The sequence below is a fragment of the Trichosurus vulpecula genome, chromosome 2 (assembly GCF_011100635.1).
Source record: "Trichosurus vulpecula isolate mTriVul1 chromosome 2, mTriVul1.pri, whole genome shotgun sequence".
Classification (NCBI taxonomy): Eukaryota; Metazoa; Chordata; class Mammalia; order Diprotodontia; family Phalangeridae; genus Trichosurus; species Trichosurus vulpecula.
This window is the reverse complement of record NC_050574.1, coordinates 76662222-76682239: the sequence shown is the minus strand read 5'-3', so window position 1 is coordinate 76682239 and position 20018 is coordinate 76662222. Positions and strand designations below refer to the sequence as shown.

At 43.5% G+C, this 20018-nt stretch overlaps 1 protein-coding gene across 1 annotated transcript in view; it reads right to left on the bottom strand.

Moving 5' to 3' along the window:
• OSCP1 (organic solute carrier partner 1) overlaps positions 1-19320 on the bottom strand; it is a 41792-nt gene extending 22472 nt beyond the window's left edge. The window contains exons 1-2 of the mRNA XM_036746896.1: positions 19069-19320; positions 1919-2073 (exon numbers count right to left, since the gene is read on the bottom strand). Of these exons, the coding sequence (XP_036602791.1) occupies positions 1919-2073; positions 19069-19180 (267 nt within the window). The 5' untranslated portion in view covers positions 19181-19320. The remainder of the gene's footprint in view (positions 1-1918; positions 2074-19068) is intronic.
• Between the last annotated feature and the right edge of the window lie 698 nt (positions 19321-20018).

Sequence of the window (20018 nt, the reverse complement as noted above, 5' to 3'; positions counted from 1 at the left end):
AAAAGAAGAGTTTCAAGATGGAGGAAGTCAGTCATTAGTGTCAAATATACTGGAGAGGTCAAGAAAATCTGGATGGAAGAAAGAGCATTGGTGAGCTTTGGAAAAGCGGTCATGGCAGAGTTGTAGGCAGGAACCAGATTATAAAGGGCTAAGGGTGGAGAAAGCGGAGGTGCTGGGAGGCAACAGGTGTAGATCACTTATGTTTAGAAGTGTAGCAGTGGAAGGAAAAAAAAGCTATCGGACCACAGATTTAGAACTAGAAGGGCTCTTCAGTGAGCATCCCATTATTTTTCTCTCTAAACTCTTCCCTCCTCCTATCTTCCCTATACTACAGAGGGCAGTGCCACCCTTCCTGTCCCTGAGGCTCGCAGCCCAGCAGTCATCCCAGATTCCTCACTGTCTTTCACTCTTCCTACTTGAGCTACTGCCAAGGCCTGTCAGCCTCACCTTTACATCCTCCAATCCGACACTGACACTGCCGCACTCTAGTCTACTGGTGAGACTGCTGGCCCCAGGCTCTTCCTACTCTAGTTCGTCCTCCATTCAGCCACCAAAGTGATTTTCCTAAGGCACAGGATTAACTATGTCATACTTCCACTCCCCACCCCTTGATAAACTCCAGGGGCTCCCTATTGCTTCCCAGATCAAACACAAGATGTTCTGTTGGACATTCATAGTCCTTCCTAGCCTAGCCCCCTCCTACCTTTCTAGTCTTCTTATACCTTACTCCCCCAAATGTACTCTTTCACCCAGTGTCACTGGGAGTTCCACAAATGAGATCTTTCATCTCTCAAGACCAAGAATTTCCTGTGGCTGTCCCCCAAGTCCCAAATGCTTTCCCTCCTCCACTCTGATTACCGACTTCCCAGGATTCCTTTAAGTCCCAACTAAAATCCCACCTTCTGTGGCAGACAGTGGTTAAGTGACTTGTCCAGGGTCATACAGTTAGTGAGTTGGGCTGCATTTGAACTCAAGTCTTCCTGATTGCAAGCCCAATACTCTACCTACTGTGCCATCTAGTTGCCCCCAATGTGACAATTCACATTGGATAGCCTTATTATTGTATTACTTAATGGGCTATGTTAATTTTATTATGATATAATACTTAAATGAGTGGTGTTTGATGATCACACTAGTATCAATGCTTCCTATTTCTACAGCCCTTTAAAGCTTACAAAGCACTTTCTTTCCGATGACTTTGTAAGTTGGAGAGTGTAATATTATTAGCTCCCTGTGATAAATGAAGCGAAAGCTCAGAGAGGTTGACTGCTGTTTCCATGGTCACACAGGCAGTAAATGTCAAGAGCCAGAATCTGAACCAGGTCTCTTGACTCAGCCACATTTCTAGTGTGTAACACCATCTTCTCTAGTGCAGTGGGAGGTGAGGCCCTTTCTGAGGGAGAATGGGGAGGGGAAGTGACTGGGGGCTGAGATGAATCAAATGACAGTGGGGCCCCAGTTGAGCTGCAGGGTTGGATGAAGCCCCAAAGATGTGCCATGGCTCAGGATCTCCTTGGTACATAGGCTGGGGCATCTATTATTTCCTTGAGGACAGAAGCAAACATCTGGCAGGTGTGGTATCCACAGAGTCAGACTTCACGACTTTTATAAGCTACATAATGCAGCACCCCTAAACAGAACTACTCTTCCTCAGATTGAAATGCCCCAACTTGTTTTCCTGAAGTGATAATTTTACATTACTACACTAGAACAATTTTGAAAATAATCTAAAGGTGGTTTTGATATTCCTGGTTTTCTGCAATAACACCTAATTGGAGACCAAATAAGAATGAAAGTGAATTAAGTGGGAAAAGGGGGAAGATTATTTAGTTTAGGTTATCAATTCAGTCTGGGGCAATAAAACAAAAATAAGGAAGGGCAGAAGAAATGTAAGGCAGAGAAGAGAGATTCTGCTCACCTTATCCATGCTGCCCGGGCTTAGTCCCATGATGGAGGTGTGAGCCAGGCGATTGTAGACTGTTTTCAGGGCATTCTTGGAATAGAGCTCTTGGGGCTTGAATAGCTCCTCCAAAAACTTTTTATTGAACATGGTTGAGATGATATCATTCATAACTGTAAAGAAAAAACAGAACCTAGCTGAGTTAGTGTGTAGGTGGAAACTCTTCAGAAGCATCCAAGAAGGACACACCTGAGAGTACACAGGTCTAGGAGAAAAGTGGTATAATAGAAAACACAGCTCAAAAAAAGAGGAAGGGAAACCTTGCAGTGAATGGAGCGCTGGCCCTGGAGTCATGAGGACCTGAGTTCAAATCTGGCCTCAGGTACTTCCTAGCTGTGTGACCCTGGGCAAGTCACTTAACCTTGTTGGCCTCAGTTTCCTCATCTGTAAAATGAACTGGAGGAGGCAATGGCAGACCACTCCAGTACCTTTGCCAAATGGGGTCACAAAGAGATGGACATGACTGAAATGACTGAATAACAACAACACTAGGAGGGAGGTGTTTCTTTTTCTTTCTTTAAGAGATCCCTACTAAAAGATCTTATTTCCTTTGACAATAAGTGTTTATTAAGAGGCTCCAACGTTCAAGGCACGAGTGAGGGATGTAAAGATAAAAATCACAGTTCGGGCTCTTGAGGAGCTGCAGCCTTCTGGGACAGGAGGAGGAATATGTTTTCACAGAAAAGAACAGTACAAAGCGGGGCCTGACAGGGAAAGGAGAAATCCAGGGAAATGCTCCAGGGGAACATTAGGAGACAGAAGACACCCCTGGTGGCCAAGTTGAGTCTCACATGTAGTAGGCATTTAATACATTTAGGTTGAATTGAGAGGAAGATGAGGATTACGAAAGGTAGTAATGAAGAGGGAAAGTGGCCCAGGCACTATGGCCAGCCTGCTCAAGCTCATGGAGGTGGGAGACAGGCTATGTTCAAAGGACAGTCTAGTGTAGCTGGAAAGGAACGAAGGGGATGACATGAAATCAAGCTGGAAGGGAGGTGGAAGCCAGATTGTGAAGGGCCTTAAATGTCACCATAAGGGGTTTAGAGTCTATCCCTTAGGCCATTGTGAGCCATTGAAGGCATGGCAGTTAGAACTGTGAATCAGGAAGCTAATTTTATCAGCTCCGTGAAGGATGGCTTGGAGGGGGAGAGACTGGAGGCAAAGAGACCAGGAGAAACCTATCATAATAGCCCAGAGAAGAGGACATAAGGGCCTCGACCAGGGCAGTGGAAGTGTGAGTGGAGAGGGGTGACGGACGTGAAAGATGTGATAAAAACGGAACCAATAGGATTTTGACAACTGATTAGATATGGGAAGAGGGAAGAGTCAGAGGTGACTCTCAACTTAGGTCACAAGGAGGAAGGAATGGCATTAAAGAAACAGGAGAGTTTGAAATGTGAATGGCAGCTGACATGGCTGCTCTCTTCCCCAGAGTGGGTGCTAAGTTGTATAGTTAACTCAGAGTTTTCAGAGCTCAGAAATGGGTAGAAAATATTTATAATTATGTATATATAAGTCCCTCCCTGCGTGTAAGCAATAATAAAGCCACAAGACATCTTAAAACATTTTGAATTGGTCAATTCTGTTCAGATTTTGGATGGAAGGGCCATGGCTAAAATATAAGGTTTAATTTTTATTTTTCTACAATCCACAAAATGATGATGTGGCAATCTTCATTATGTCATACCTCCTGAATTTCGAATTCTACTCTAGCAACCATATTATTCACTCGAAAATAACCAACATCAAACCAACATAGTATATTCATTCCTCATGTCTTATAAATTAGAGTTATATTGTTAGAACAGTAAGGATCCTGAAGGATAATTTGGTGCAATCCCTTCATTTTACAGATAAGGAAACTGAGGCAAAAAGACTTGCCTCAAATCACATAGTAAGATAGTTGGCCACAGCCTTAATTCTTTTCCCATTAAGTATTTATTTTTCAAAAAAAAAAATCTTTTTTGCTTTATCTTAATGGGTTAAAAAACCCCCAACGTCAAATTCACTACCTTCAAGCTCATGGCATTTTCTTACTTTAAAATGCATACCTTCACTATTCTGAAACAGTGAAAAAAATAACAATAAGCAAGTGGTTGTTTTGAGGCTAATAATTCAAATTTATCTAATAATTTAAGGTCTTAAAAACACTCCCCTCATAACAGCCTTGTGAGGTAGATAGTGCAAATGTGATTATCACCATTTTACAAATGTGGCAGTTCAAGTTTAGAGGGGTTAAGTGACTCGTCCATCATTACACAAATGAGACCCCACCAGGAAACTAAAAAAAGAATAGAGTCCTTTCCTCAGAGATAATAGTGGTTAGGACAGAGTGGAAAGTAGTAAGGATCCAGCCTACAAAGTAGCACCATCAACCCTGAGAGTCTGGTAAAACTTAGAAATAACTATCAGTTAGCTCTGGGATACTTTTGTTTCTCTGGGGCCTTTGAGAATCCTGCAGGAATCCAAGAAAAAGAGATTAAGACCAAAGGAAGCAACTCTAAAGGAGAGCTAGGCTTCCTAGGTAATCAGTTAACCATGCTGGCAAAGGAAAAAAGAAAGTCAAACCCTTCCTTCTGAAATGTGAATAGTCTGTCCTGGTTATGATAGCTCTTTTTAGGAGGGCAGTCCGAGAACACTGTTGGAGAGGAGGCAAGAGCGCAAACAGAATTGACTCCCTGAGGATGGGATGCAAGGAAAACGAAATGTCAGAGGAGAGCTATTTTAGGGTTGAGGTCATTGCGACCACCCTGGCTTAAGTCCTTCACTGAACTCTCCTACCTGGGTTGTTACAATAGTCTTACAATTTGTCTCATATCTCCCCATTCTAAATTATGTTACAGCTCTGACAAAATAATTTTCCTTATGCACACCTCTGATCTCTTCAGCGACCTATGGAATAAAGTCCAAACTCCTTAGCGTGACATATACGGTCTTCTAGAATCTACTCCCTTTCTCCCTTTCCAGCTCGGTCTCACACCATTAGCTCATTATGCTCCAATCGAACTAAGTTATTTGCCCTTCCCTAAACAACTTGGTGCTTTTACTCATGCCATTCCCTCTGCCTAGAATACCCTCATCTTTGTCCTACTTGAAATCCTCATCTATTCTTCAAGCTTGGTTCATATATTACCTCCTCCACAAAACCTCTCCTGGTCCTCTCAATGAGAAGTGCTATTTCCTTCCTCAGAACCTTTACAACACTGCCCCTTTCTTATGCACTCATTGGGTTCTTTTTTGTATGATAATGATTAAAACGAAGGTTTCATGAAGGTGGGGAGCATGTCTTCTATCATCCTTCTATCTTAAGTACAGGCTTAAATAGGTAAATAGCTCATTTTGGGGCCACAAAATGACCATGTTTTCAAGTAGCCCGTTTCATGCCAAAGACCATATGCCACAGTCTCATACATCTATTTGTACCAAATAACGTCTCTGATATGCAAATAGCAGGTCACGTGATCAAAACACATTACTGGTGTCTATAAAACCATAGGTAGGGGAGCACCAGATGCTGCATTCTACCTGTCTATAAATATTACTAAGCAATGCTGGGAATACAAAGACAGGCAAAAACAAGATCATGCCCCCAGATATCTTACGTTCCAGTGGCGGAGACAACATGAGAACAACCATGCATACACAAGATCCACAGTGTGAATGAACAAAGCATTTATTAAGCACTTACTATGTGTAAAGCACTGTGCTAAGAGCTGAGGATACAGATAGAAAGGTAAGATAGTCCCTTCCCTTAAGGAGCTGATATGCCAATGAGGGGGACAACACAAATGGAGGGTTTCAGCAGCAAGTGAAATGGAGAAGTCCTGTGGACCTTAGCGTACGCTGGCAAAGCAGACCAGAATGCTTCTTCTTTAGTTTCATTTCTACTGACCAAATCCTATTAGTTTCTGATGCTGAGCCATCGGATGGTGCCAAGGACTTTGGTGACAAGAACGCTCCTTTCTGGGTCTTCAGCAGCTTTGGCTGCAGCCTCCGCAGGAGCCGTTGCCAGGCTGCATCTGCTTTGGGGGAGCCTCCCAGGATGATGGCTGAGGGCATGGGCCAGAAGCCCTGCCCTTCCCAGGAAAAGTGCAACCTCTAAACCCTCTGTTCCTCAGCATCATCCCTGGCCATTATCCCTGCTTGGGTTACCCTCTCCAATCTTCTCAATCCTGACCAGTCCAACTCTACACTATCTTTGACTCTTCATTTTGATTCCCTTGCTCCAATGTCCAACGGCCAATTAAACCAAGACAAAGCTCAACCACGGATTATCCTCACCATCAACCTCCTTTGTTCCTAATCACATGATCCTGAACGGAACTGGACAAAATCATGAAACAATGCAAACTGGGTCCACTTTTAATTTAGGCTAGTTAATCTCAACTAGACTCTCACTACAGCAAGGCCAGCTTACTAATCCTTCCTATCCCATTCATGACAGGAGCTGCTCCAAACCTTTTCTCTCCTTTAGCCTCCCATGCTACCCTCTCCCCTAAGCTTTATGCTGAGAATGTTGCCTCATACTTTACTGAAAGAATTGAAGACATTTGCCAAGAGCTCCCTTCTCTCCCCCACTAATCTCACATCCTTCTGACATGTTCTCCCACTATGTCTTCCTTTATCTCTGATGATGAGGTAGTCCTTCCACTGGTCAAGGCCAATTCTTCCACATAAACCCTTGATCCCACCTACTCCTGCAGATTGTCTCCCCATCATCTCTGGTCTTTAATATCTCCCTATACACTGGCACCTTCTCTGGTACCTACAAACATGCCCACAGCTTCACCATCTTTACAAAACCTTTACAAGATCCCACCATGCTCCCCTCATTGTCATCATATATCTCCCTTTCTCATCTAAACTTGGAAACACCATCTACAATTGGTGTCTCCACTTCTTTTCTCCTAAACCCTCTGCAATATGGCTTCAGACCTTGTTATTCAACTGCGACTGCTCTCTCCAAGAGTTGGAAGGCACCTCAGGAATCATCTAGTTTAACCCTGACAGAGGAATCCCTACCCTAACATCCCCCCCCCCCACAGAGTCCTCTGACCTCTTGAAACTTGAAGAGCTTCTCAAGGGGAGCTGTTCCCCAGCAATGAGTGCTCATTGTGAGGGTATTTCTTCTGACATAGAGCCTCTTCCACTTCCACCAACGGCTTCTGCTTCTGAGTCTTGTCCCTCCTCTACATGACAACCTTTCATACACTGAAATACTTCTATCATGTCCTCTCCTGACTTCCTTTCTCCAGGCTAAACATGCCAAGTTCCTTTGATTAGTCCTTGTACGTCATGATCTCATGATCCATCTGGTTGCCCTCCTCTGATTCTTCTTTAGCTTATCAATATCTCTCTTAAAGTACGGTGCCCAGAACCAATGACAGTACTTCAAATGAAGTCTTATTAGAACGAAGTACTGTGCCATTACTTTCCTGCTGTAGGAATCTGTGCTCCTCCTGATGCAGTTTGAAATTGCATTGGCTTTTTTGGCTGCACCTCACACTGTGTACCCATGTTGTACTGGGGATCCTTTAAAAACCCCAGGATCCTATTCATGCCAACTGCTGCCTATCCATACTACCCCCATCTTATATACATGGGGTTGATTTTTTTTGTACCCAAGTGTAAAGACTTTACATTTATTGCTACTGCATTTCATCTTTATTTTCAGCCTAATACTCTAACCTGTCAAGATCGTTTTGGATCTTAACTCTGCCATACAGTATGTCAGCTTTCCCTCCTAATTTTGTGTCACCTGCAAATTTAATGAGCATGCCTTCTATGCCTTTATCCAAGTCGCAGATAAAAAAAATGTTAAAGAGCACAGGGCCAAGGAATAAATCCTGAGGTAGTCCCCTGAAGACCTCATGCTAAGGAACCATTAACAGCTATTCTTTGAGTGGGCCACCTGGATAATATTATCTAGATCAGGGGTGGGGAACCTTCGGCCTTGAGGCCACGTGTGGCCCTCTAGGTCCTCAAGTACGGCCCTTTGACTGAATCCAAACTTCACAGAACAAATCCCCTTAATAAAAGGATTTGTTCTGTTAACACTTGGACTCAATCAAAAGGCTGCACCTAAGGACCTACAAGGCCACAGGTTCCTCATCCCTGAGTCCTAGATAGTATAATCCACTGATCTATATTTCTCCAACATACACACAAGAATAGTATGACATAGTTTATCAAAAGTTTTGCAACTAGATCCATAACATTAACCTACTAGTTTAACAATTCTGTCAAAAAAGAAAATGAGGCTGGTGTGGGATGATTTGCTCTTGATGAAGCCTTAGCAGTTCTTTGGAATCACTGCTTCTTTTTCTAGGTATTCACAAACCATCTCTAATGATCCTTTCTAGAATTTTTCCAGGAACTGAAGCCAAGATCACTAGAGCAGACTCTGTATTCTTCTTTAAAAAAGATTGGGACATTTGTACTTATCCAGTCTTGTGGTACTTCCTTCCATTTTCTATAATTTTTCCAATATTATTGATAGTGGCTATGCGCTCATATCTGCCAATCCCTTCGGGAACTGAGATAAGACTCTATGTAAGTGAGGCTGATCCCTGGACAACAGTCACACTAGACATACATCACCAGGCCCATACTTAAAACTCTTCTACCTTTAGAGGACTTTCCAGAACTTACAGTCTGTTGGCATAAGCTTTGAGAACACAGGGTCACCTCCATACCACAATGAGGCATGAAAGGAGATACATATGTAAAAAGTTATTTGAATCTATATTATAAGCCCTGCAGTCACTAAATCAACAGAATCCTAAGTGTGGCCTAAATATTGCAGAAAAGTATAGCGAGATAGAGGTATTTGAAAGGACCCAAGAAGACATCTAATATAAGCTTTGCTTGAAGGGTGAAAACCTTTAATGATGAGAAACTCATTACCATATGAAGCAGCCCACTCCATCATCAGACAGCTTTGTTTATTAAGAACTGCTTGTAATGTATGCCAGGTACTTCTGTTTGTTTGTTGTCTTGGTTTGGCATAGTAGAACAGCCATCTTGATAAAGGCCACAAAGCTTTGCCAGTAATGCAAGCTGGATTATTGAGAGTGCCAAGAAGCCAAAGAAGTACAGTGACAAGAAGAAACAAGGTGGGTAATTAAACTGAATTAGATAATTGGACGTCTGCTTGTGGCTTGCTTCTGACTATATTAAGATGTGGCAGGCATATGCTAACTAATAATTAAAGACAGCTGTGAAGATAGCCTTGTCCTATCTTGAGGAAAGCCTGGGAGCCTGCTCTAAATAGTCTTTTCAGAAATCTTCAGTGGAGTTGAGAGACTTAGCCACAGGAGCTGGTCACAAGGATGAGGTAGGTTGTTCACCAAAAAGAACACAAAGGGTCTAGTTTCAGACAAATATGGAAGACAAGGAGAAATGTGCTGTGACCTGCAGAAACTGTGCCACATTTGCCTGTCTCACAGGACAAAGAAAAACTTCTACACTGTAAAGTGCAAGTTAGTCTACAGAGTAGAAGAGAAGGCAAAAAGGATGGAGGAATATATCTCTACTCTCCAGACTACTAGGAAGAATAACTACTTCCTTAAAAACATGGAATAAAAGCTTCAAAGAAGAAATAAACAAGAAAAAGATGTAAAAAGACATACAAGGATTACTAATCTGTCAGGGTTTTAAAAGATGGAGGAGCATGACACAGAAAGGGAAGGCCTGCTGAATATTTAGACCTGAGCAATAGATACGAGCTTCTTTTCATGGAGAGGGGAAGTTGGGTCATTTTAGGAAGAAACTACTTCATGATGGTGTGGATCCACAGGTCCCATCAAATGAGAGGTCATGCATTAATGACCAGAGGAAGAGAAAATGAGCAGTGATTTGTTGACTTGATAGCAACGCTGAAAGTGTGCTCTCTTCACAAAGTACATAACAGGGACACGACAGGGTGCCTTTTGGGTCTTGTTAAGACTGATGATGACTATTTCCTCCTGGTGATTCATGTGGGGACAAATAATGCGATAAAAGGCAATTTTGAGATGGCAACACTGAGGATTATAAAGTCTTGGGCAAGAAGACCCAAGAGTCTTGAGGAAAGTTTTCACCACTATTGTTGATTGAAGGTAGTAAAAAAAAGGTAGAGTTGGGAAGTATTCTGTCAGGATATTGTCTGAGAATAGATAGGAGTTGGAATTTTGTACTATGGCTTAAAATATAGGATTGATGGTTACCAGCCCTAACAAAGGCTGGTAAAAATATGTTTGCTTGGAGCCTTGCAACTCTAATGAATAGAGCTTTAAACTGAAAGGGGAGAGAGAGGGAGAAAATGGGCCATATATATGTGACAAGCCTGATACCAGAGATTAAAGGGAAAAAGAATAGCAGAAGAGAGGAACAATTATTCATGGGAAACAATATCCAAGAAGACAGGCAGCAATAAAACACATGGCCTCAGATGTCTATATAGAAATGTGCAGAAATATGGGTAGTAAACAGAATGAACTAGAGATTCAAACACAAGAAAGCAAATCTGACCTCAGATAGATCAATAAAAATTGGTGAGATGGAACTCCTGAACAGAATTTGGCCATGGAAGTATATTTTATTTAGAAATTATAGAAGAGATAAAATGGTGGTCGTGCTGTATTGTCTATTAAGAAGATATACTCATGAGAGGAAATCGGGAGAATGCATGTGGGTAAGGCTCAAAGGAAAACTGGTGACACTGTTGTAAAAGGCTACCATAGACTTAGATGGAAAGGAATTTGATGAGTTTGGGAACCAGATAACAAACCTGCATGAAGGCTTGGCATTGCAATGATTTGGGGCTTCGGCAACATGGACATCTGCTCGACTTCTCATCTGTCTAGAGCCAAGCAACTAAGGAATTATTAGCTTGGATTAATGATAATTTCATCCTTCAAAAGGTAGAAGATACAGTAAGGGGTCCTGCTATTCTAAATGTGACTTTGATAAGCAAAGTGTTTGTTGAAGTAATAATGATATGAATTGTAGGAGTAAGGGACCATCCAGTGAAAGAGTTTGTGAGAGACAGAAGCCACTCCAGATTTTGGGAAATATTTCGAATGCCTCAGAAAAGATACGTAGGATTCAAAATATTCTGTAGGTAAATTGACCCAAAAAGGAGACCCAGAATGACAGTTAGTGGACCCAACCAGAACTGATAAGGATAAAGAGGAAAAGAGAGAAATTGCCAAAAGAGAATGAGGTGCTTGTATAGGGTACTGATCAGCTAATCCAAAATTTTAAAAAGAAATGTTCAGAAGATGGTAGAAGCAAGGCAGATAATAACTGAGGGTGGATATGAGAGCAGCCTGATGGCTTAGTAAGAGTGTCAGCTACACTTGGGACGAAGAGTAGATCAAAGAAGGGGGAGGACTGCTGCTGAAGGTAGATGGTCTGAAGGTAATAGATAATGGGGAGAAGGCTGAAAATCTCAGTGATTATTTTGCTTTTCTGTTTCTTCCAAAAAGCCTGACATTCACAATGGGAAGGATAGAACAAAAATAGCTAATGGGGAGTTGGAAATGAAGATAAGTAAAAAGTTGCTAAGCTATCACCTAGCTGTCTTCAGTGAGTGCAAGGCATTAGACTCAGAGAAACTACATCCTAGAATACAAAAAAAATCCCCTGAACAACAACATAACAACCCTCTCCTGCTTGCCAAAACTCCAGACCCCAAAGCCTAGCAAATATGACTACTGGGCCATTGTCAAGCTGTTTGTGAAGGACCCTGGGGAATTAGTAGAGAGCTGAAAAGATTGGAGAAGTACAAATGGTCTGATTTTCAAAAAAAGTAAAGAGTAAAATCTATGAACTGTAGGCTAGTGAGCTTGAATACAGTTCTGGAATACGTTATTAAAAAGATGGTTTTAAGCCTTTAGAAATGGGAAACAATGATCAATAATATTCCAGAAAAGCTTCCTTGAGAAACTGTCATATTTGACTAACCTAATTTTCATTTTTATAAAATCAGGGGAGTGCTATAGACATTATACAGCATCGTATACTAAGATTTAAGCAAGACACCAGACAGATAGCAGTGTGTCATTGTGGAAAGTACGTTCGATTTGGAGTCAGAAGACCTGGATTAAAATTCCAGTTCTGCTCCTTACTACAACCCAAATGTCTCTGGGCCAAGCCTCTTAATCTCCCTGTGCCTCAGTTTGTCATCTATAAAATGAAGGATTGAACTAGATGGCCTCTAAGGGCCCTTTGAGCTCTAAATCCTATGACGAGAAGTTTCTTATATTATTCTTGGAGCTAAGAGGGAGTGATGTGGGTTAGATAACAGTACAGTTAGGCCAGAACTGGTTGAGTGACTAAGAAATAGGTCAGATGTCAAGCGTGATAGAGGCCTCTTTTCTGCTTTCTATACACATTTGTTTTGGATGGCTTCCTCAGTTCCCAATGAGTTCAATGATCATTTCTATGTGAATGACTCCCAGATTTCTATATCCAGCCCTGGTCTCTTGAGCACTAGGCCTATATTGCCAACTGCCAAGTGGATATCCCATCAGTATCTCAAACTCAGCATGTCCAAAACAGAATTCATTATCTTCCTCTCCCCCTGCCCCCACACATACATACTCCTAAACCCATTCCTCTTTCTAACTTTTCTTATTTTTGCCAAGGGTACCACCATCTTTCCCATCACCCAGGTTCACAATACTGGAGTCATTCTCTACTCTTCACTCTTTCTTAGCCCCATACCCAATCAGTTGCCAAGCCTTGTTGATTCTACCCCTATAACACCTCTTGAATCTCTCCCCTTCGTGGGAGCCACCACTCTAGTTTGGGCCCTTATCACCTCTCACCTGGACAATGGCAACAGCCCCTAATTGGTGTGTGCCTTAAGTCTCTCTCCTCTCCAATCCCTTCTTCAGACAGCTGCTAAAGTGTTGCTTCTAAAACACAGATGTGACTATCTCACTTCCCTTCCTGATAAACTCCAATGTCTCCCAGATGCCTCTAAGATCAAATACAAACTCTCTCTTTGGCACTTGAATTCTTTTACAACATTGCTCCAACCTACCTTTCTAGGCTTATTAAACATAGCTTCTTTTCACATACTCTACAGTCCTGTCAAACTGGCCTTTTTGCTGTTCCTCACAATGACAATCCATTTTTAGCCTCCATGCCTTGCTCAGTCTGGAAGGCATTCTTTCTTTGCTCTCATCTACCTAAATCCCTAACTCTGCTCAAAGGTCAACTTGAGTGTTGACTCCTCTTATGAAGAGTCTGGTCCCCTTAGCCCAGAATGATTTCCTCTAGATATTTGTTAGTATATATCAGATCATTGGGAATATTGGACTAAACTTAAAATATTAACCAGAGCAGACACCTAAGACATATCAAAGTGGCAAATAACCTGATGTCCTTATGTCATTGAAATGCTGAGACAAATCTACTGTTCTGTTTTGAAAAGTAGGCTTTCTAAATGTTCTACCACCTTAAAGATACCAGGGCTAGATTACTTGGGTCAAATTAAGATACAGGTCAGCTGGAGACTGGCAAATTAGAAATAAAATCATACAACATGCATGAATTCCATGCATTCTGCATCCATGCAGCCGCATGCTTGCATTTCTGTAGCTTGCTCAATAGTCACTGAGATCTGATTAGGAAAGCAGCTCAGGCAATGAACATTACTCCTTATTGAAACCATGCCCTCACTGGTTACGTGATACCACAGTAAGCTTGTTTCCAAGGACTACAAACAATCCTATCAAAACAAAGGTGTTGCTACTGTCCTCCTAGGCCCTGCAGTACTTTAGGACAGAGTACCCCTGAGGATAGGGGTGGACAGAGGGAGGAACAAAGATCCCTCTGCAAAATGCTCTTGGGCTCTCATTTGCACTACCGGATCTATTTCTTTTGAGACTGGTAGAAAATAAGTCTTCATGCCAGGCTCAGGGCTTTTCACTCTGTTAGTGACTACTACTACATATGGAGGACTATGTACTTGTGGATGGAGATCTAAGACATGCAGCTAAGAGATACCATACCTCTTTTCCTGTCCACCTCTGTCCATTCATCTACACGAAGCATATAAAAAAAAACACCAGTTTATGAGGCAAGGGCATTTTTTTCAAATGAAGTTTTTAAAAGACACCAACTCTTAACTAGCCAACCAATAGAATGCCATTTAAAAAAAATTAGCATTTCACATCTGCCAAGAAAGCTTTCCCTGTCATTTGCACCTCTTAAAAGGAAGAGAGAAAGCATTACTGACATCTGCTAGGCAGGGCCAGAGCCTACAGGATTTTCAGCACTATAGAGTAGTAGTGGGGGGAGGAAAGGAAAGGTTCACTTGGAGGGTTCTTTTTCAATAGCTCGAGAAGACAGCTCTTCTAGTGCTATACAGGCATGCAACATTGAAAATAACTCTCCATTATGAAGAATGTGCCACAGAAGGTGTGTGCATGGGGAACAGAACAGGAGGCAGACAGTAGGACATATAGACTCATTCCATGCATCCTGATTTCTTCTACAATTCAGGCTTCCCTTTAGCTAGAACCTTTCAAGTTGGCCAACTTGCAAAATAAATAAAACAAGAGGGCAATGTCTGTATTTACCACATTTCCCATTTGCAAAGCAAGTTAAGTAACAGATGGATTTCTGAATAGAATATTCCCAAGGATCACAGGTCAAGCAGACACTCACTGGATCACTCACTCAAAGGAAGAACAAATCAGGCAAAATTCACTGGCTTGAAAAGTCCTACTTGTTTTAAGTTTGAAGTAGCTTTTTAAAAAAAAATCTTTCTTCTTTTCTCCTGAAGTCCACCTGACATTGATTATTAACCAAAATGGATGAGAAAAGATTTTTTATCTCTAATCTAGTTTGCTCAGGGATTTCAGTAAATATATTTATTGAGAAATCAGCAATTAATGGAGACATCTATAGCCAGAAGGAGTTTTTGATATTATGACAAAAGGGTATTTGTAACTTTTTGACTTACATGGAATACAAAGGGCTAACTTGAGCCAAGAGTGTTGCAAAACAATAGTTCATAACTATACTCTCCAGTATTATAGTTTATTTAGCAGCAAAGTGATTACATCCTAGAGAATCAACAACTATAAAATTCATCACCTTTCCTGCAAGTTATGGTGTTCTGGGGATGAAAGATTTATGAAGCAGCACCATGAGTCTGGCTTCTCTGAAGCTGATAGTGATGTCTGGGGCATTCTATCAAAGTTTATTTCTTTCTTTTATGTTTGCTTAGGAAGCAGGTTTGAACGGTAGGCTTCTGGGAACTCAAAAAAATACTGAAAAGCTGTGGAAATCTCCACTTTGTCTCTGTTATATTGCGTGCTTGGGAATAAGGTGATGCTGCAAAGAGCTCATCCTGTCTGAAGGACATTCAGTCTTGTTTACCTGCTGCTGAGATAGTTGGTGAGTGAGCAGGTGGTGAACGAATGAGTCCACTGGCAATAAAGCCCACGTCCAGCAGATGTCTCTGTGGTGCTGGTTTTATGGTCAGTCTCTTCCTTGGGCTCCAGAGCACCCATTTGCACAGAGACAAGAGTGTAACTATAGCTCTATTAATTCTCCAGCTGACTTCTTTGTCTAGTTTATTGGACCACAGAGTTATAACGGGGGGAGACCATAAAGATCACCTACTCACCCCCTCATTTTACAGATGAGGCCCAGAGAAGTCAAGTCACCTAGGTATTGAGTAGAAGAGCTGAAGCACTCCAATTCAATTATCTCCCCATTGCCCTACACTGTCAGGCTTCACCACATCCTCCACAGCTGGAATCCCCTAGTAATGTGCTCAATATGCACGCACAGTAATTACAGAAAGCACTCAATAAATATTGGTTGGTTGACTGATCTTAGGAGGCCTTGTATTTCCCTGGACAGAGGGAGGATGTATGTACCACATGCCTTCCCTATGTCCTTTCTGGTTCTATTTCTCTGTGCACTTGAACTCACAGTTCCACTTTAAGGAATATGTTTTGGACTAACGACGATTTGGAATCATAAATATAAAATCAGAACCTAACCTGGATAGAGCCAGTGAGTTGATCAGATCCTTGCTATCCATATTCTTAAAGTCACAGCCAAGTCATTTTACCTCTCTATTAAGGTCAGTTTCCCTACTTGTAAAACAAGGAACACAGCAATGTGGTAGAAACTTATTTTTATGAGTGTTTTTGTTTGTTTGTTTTTTGGAGGAGGGAAGGCAAGGCAATTGGGAGTTAAGTGACTTGCCCAAGGTCACACAGTTAGTGTGTCAAGTATCTGAGGCTGGATTTGAACTCAGGTCCTCCTGACTCTAGGGCCGGTGCTCTACCTACTGCACCACCTAGCTGCCCCTTTATGAGGGTTTTTAAGACGAGAAGAGTAAAGAAAAACAACATTCTTACTCTTGCTTTAAACTCTCACAACAGTTAGTGGGCAACACTCAGAGGGTTGCTCCGTTGAGGCTGAACTTGCTTTTTGTTGAATTCTGAAACAAAGACATACTAAGTGGGGCGCCTAGAGCATCTTCACTGATGATACATCAAGACTGTCTGATAAGTAAAATGTTGCCAGAAAAAAAATCCCTCCATATATATGTATGTGTATATATGTATAACATATATTTACATGCATATATATATCTGTAAAATTTTTGTTAGATAGTACATGAATGAATAGTCTGTAGAAAAGGGTGATAAAAAGGTTTGCTGCGGTGGGGTTGTAGCAAGGAGAAGCAAGCAAAAGACAGCTGGGCCTCTTATAGGATCATAGATCTAGAACAGACTTCGGAAGGCCAGCCCCTTCATCTTATAGATGAGGAAACTGAAGCCCAAGGAGGTTAATCAGCTTGCCTTAGGTCACACAAGTAGGAAGCCAGAGGCAGGATTTGAACGCAGATACTGACTCATCAGCTAGTTCACCTTCCACTGTACCATGCTGCTCTTTACTAACACTGCTTTGGGGAGCAGATTTGGTGCCTTGGAAATGGACTGTTACCTTTCCAATCTCAGGAATCTGCGCCTTGAATCAGCACAATTCCCATACTTTTCAGAGAGGCTAAGGAATTCCCCAGTAAGACCTAAGACTTCCCTAAATTGTCTTATTTGGCCGTAGGATGCTGCACAGCATTTCAACTTTCCAGAATAACTACCCAGATTAAAGATAACTTGTGGAACCAGTTCCAATTCTTGTGGGAAAGGAATGGGGAAGAAAGCATCTTAGCATGGAGACATAAGACTTTTCAGCTGGGAAGGCAGTTGCTGGGAGGGCGCCTAGGCTGCAAAAAGCTGTGTTATGGGAGTATCAGGAGGTCTCATGCTAGAGAGTAAGGACCATTAAGGAAAAGAGGGGTGTGGGTAAAGGAAAGGAATACATTGGGGTCTTGACCAGGGAAGAACAGGGAACTATGGGAACTAGGGCCCTTTTGGAGAATAGGAATTATTGGAAGGCCATGTCAAAATAGCAAATGAGATAAGAGAGGCAAAGGCGTTTGCACAACTTAAATCACAGTTACACATTACAGTTATTATTGTTATTAATTATTATTATATGGTATATGCTGCTGCTGCTACTACAACAAATGATAATAATAATTACTTCTATTGTTAGCAAGTTCTTCTAGTTTGGAGGAGGAGAATCAAGCCAGACCGGGGACAGAATGACCATGTGTGTAAGATCAGGGATCTTGAGGGAACAGTCATCCAGTTTTAAAGGGTTGGGTGCTTCAGGAGCAGTGTTCCAGTTTGAGAGGAAGGCGCCGAGGGAGTAAAGTCTGAGGTGAGGTGGTCAGGGGAACAGCGTTGTCAGTTTTGATGCGAATGTATTGGGTCTCCCACTTCTAAGGATAAAATAATGGGGAACAGAGTTTGAAGGCAGGCAGTGTGTGGTAGGGAGCAGGGTCCTCCAGTTTTGAGTGGTGGTATTTAAAGAACAGAATTTGAATGGAAGGCCTGAGGCGATGGGGGAGAAGGGTCTTCAGAAGGTATTGGATTGCATATTGCTGGAGCAAATTCCCCCAGTCTTTAGGGATGGGATCAGGGGAGCAGAGTGTGAGGAAAGGAAATTGGAGGACTGGGGTCAGAGGTTGCTATGGAGGGGTTAGGGTCTGACAAAGGGGTCCAAGGACAGCTTCTTTCACTCTTGAGAGTGTACAGGACCTGCAGAGGGTTTGGGAAGGAGAGGTTTTTTTTGAGGGAAAGTTTCAAGGTACAGAGTTTAAAGAGGGGGGGGTCCAGAAGCGCTCACTTTTTTGAGGTCACAGGGAGTAGCTTTCCTGGCTTAGGGGGAAGGGGTCTAGAGGAGCAGCATCCATTAATTTCAAGGGTCTCAAGGACCTGGGTCCTCTGCTTTTGAGGAATTATTAAGAAACAACAGCTTGGGGGCAGCTAGGTAGTGCAGTGCACCGGCCCTGGAGTCAGGAGGACCTGAGTTCAAATCGGGCCTCAGACACTTGACACACTTACTAGCTGTGTGACCTTGGGCAAGTCACTTAACCCCAATTGCCCTGCCTTCCCCCCTGCAAAAAAAAAAGAAAGAAAGAAAGAAACAACAGCTAAAGATGGTTCATGGTGAAGGATCTTCTGCTTTTGAGGGGTCTCAGGCAGACAGGTCCCTTGCTTTGGAGGGAGTTTTGGGGAAGCATCATCTGAAGATTCCCTGCTTTGGGGAAGGGTCTGGGGAGATGGGCCCACTGCTTTTAGCAAGGGTCTCAGGAGAAGTATCCCTTGATTTTGAGACTCAGGGATACAGGTTCCATATTTAGGGGGGTCTCAGGGAGCAGAATCTCCTGTCTTTTGTGGGGAGGGGAGGTCCATGGGAGCCTTGTCTCCAGTTCCTAAGGGAGGACTCAGAACAGTCTCCTGTTTTTTGGGGGTCCCTTGGAGCAGTGTCCTCAGCCTCTGGGGGTCTCAGGGAGCAGTCTCCTGTTTTGGGGGCCCTTGCAGCAGCATCCCCAGTCCCTAGCGGGGTGTCTCAGGGAGCAGAGTCTCCTGTTTTTTGAGGAGGGTCCCGGGTAGCGGCGTCCCCAGGCCCTGGGGGGTCCCTGGGAGCACAGTCTCCTGTTTTGGGGGCCCTGCAGCGGCGTCTCCACCCCCTGGGGGTCCCAGGCAGCGGCGCCCGGGTTCCGCAGGCTCTCTCACCTCTGTGGACCTTGTCGGCCCGGACGTTCTGCTCCCGCAGGCGCTGGTTCAGGATGTAGAGCATCTCCCCGCCCAGGTTCAGGAAGAGCAGGGGCAGCGTCCGCACGGACATGGCGCCTCGGGGCCGGCCGGGGCCGGGGCCGGGGCGGGGGAGGGGCCGGGGCTGGCCGCGGGGAGCCGGGGCACCAGGCACCGGCAGAGCAGCGAGTGCTGCGGGCGGACCCTGCACAGGCGTCCCAGACACTCGGTTGCCAAGGCAGCGCCAGGGCCGGGGAGAAGCGGCCAATCAGAGCGCCGCTTGTTGGGAGGTGGGCGTCTTAAAGGGGCCAGGGCGGAGGGCGGGACAAGTCCCGTTGGCCGACATTTAAAGGTCCCGCCGGGGGCGAGGCAGGCGTCTCTGGGTCGGGTGGCGGGGCTGCGGGCTCCGGCTGCCGCTCCTGTAGGAGGACAAGGCAGGGGGTTTGAGCTTTCATTCATTTCAGGGAGCTGAGACAGAAAGAGCGCTGGACTTGGGTTCGAGTTCCGACTCCGCTTAGTAGTTGTGACCCTGGGGAAGTGCAGTTAATCCTGCTTTATCTGTGTGACCTTGGGGCCGATCTCCTTCATCTCTCTGGGCCTCGGTTTCCTACTCTGTAAAAGGTAGATTTTGGAGGACATGACCCCGAAGTTCCTTCAGTCCTAAATCATCGATTCCGAATCAATTCCACAAGCATTTATTTAGCACCTACTGTATGCAAACCCCCATCCTCCAGTCTCCACAATGAAAGCCCCTGCCCTATAAGCGACGTTCTTCTGGGAGGCGGACAAAGCCCAGGGAGAAAAGTATATACAAGATACACATAGTGTAAGGGAGTGATACAGAAAAGGACAGGACCTAATAACAGAAAAGGGAAGACAGATAGGGAAACTGAGGCCCGGGTCCATCGGCTGTATCCTGCTGCACCGCCCAC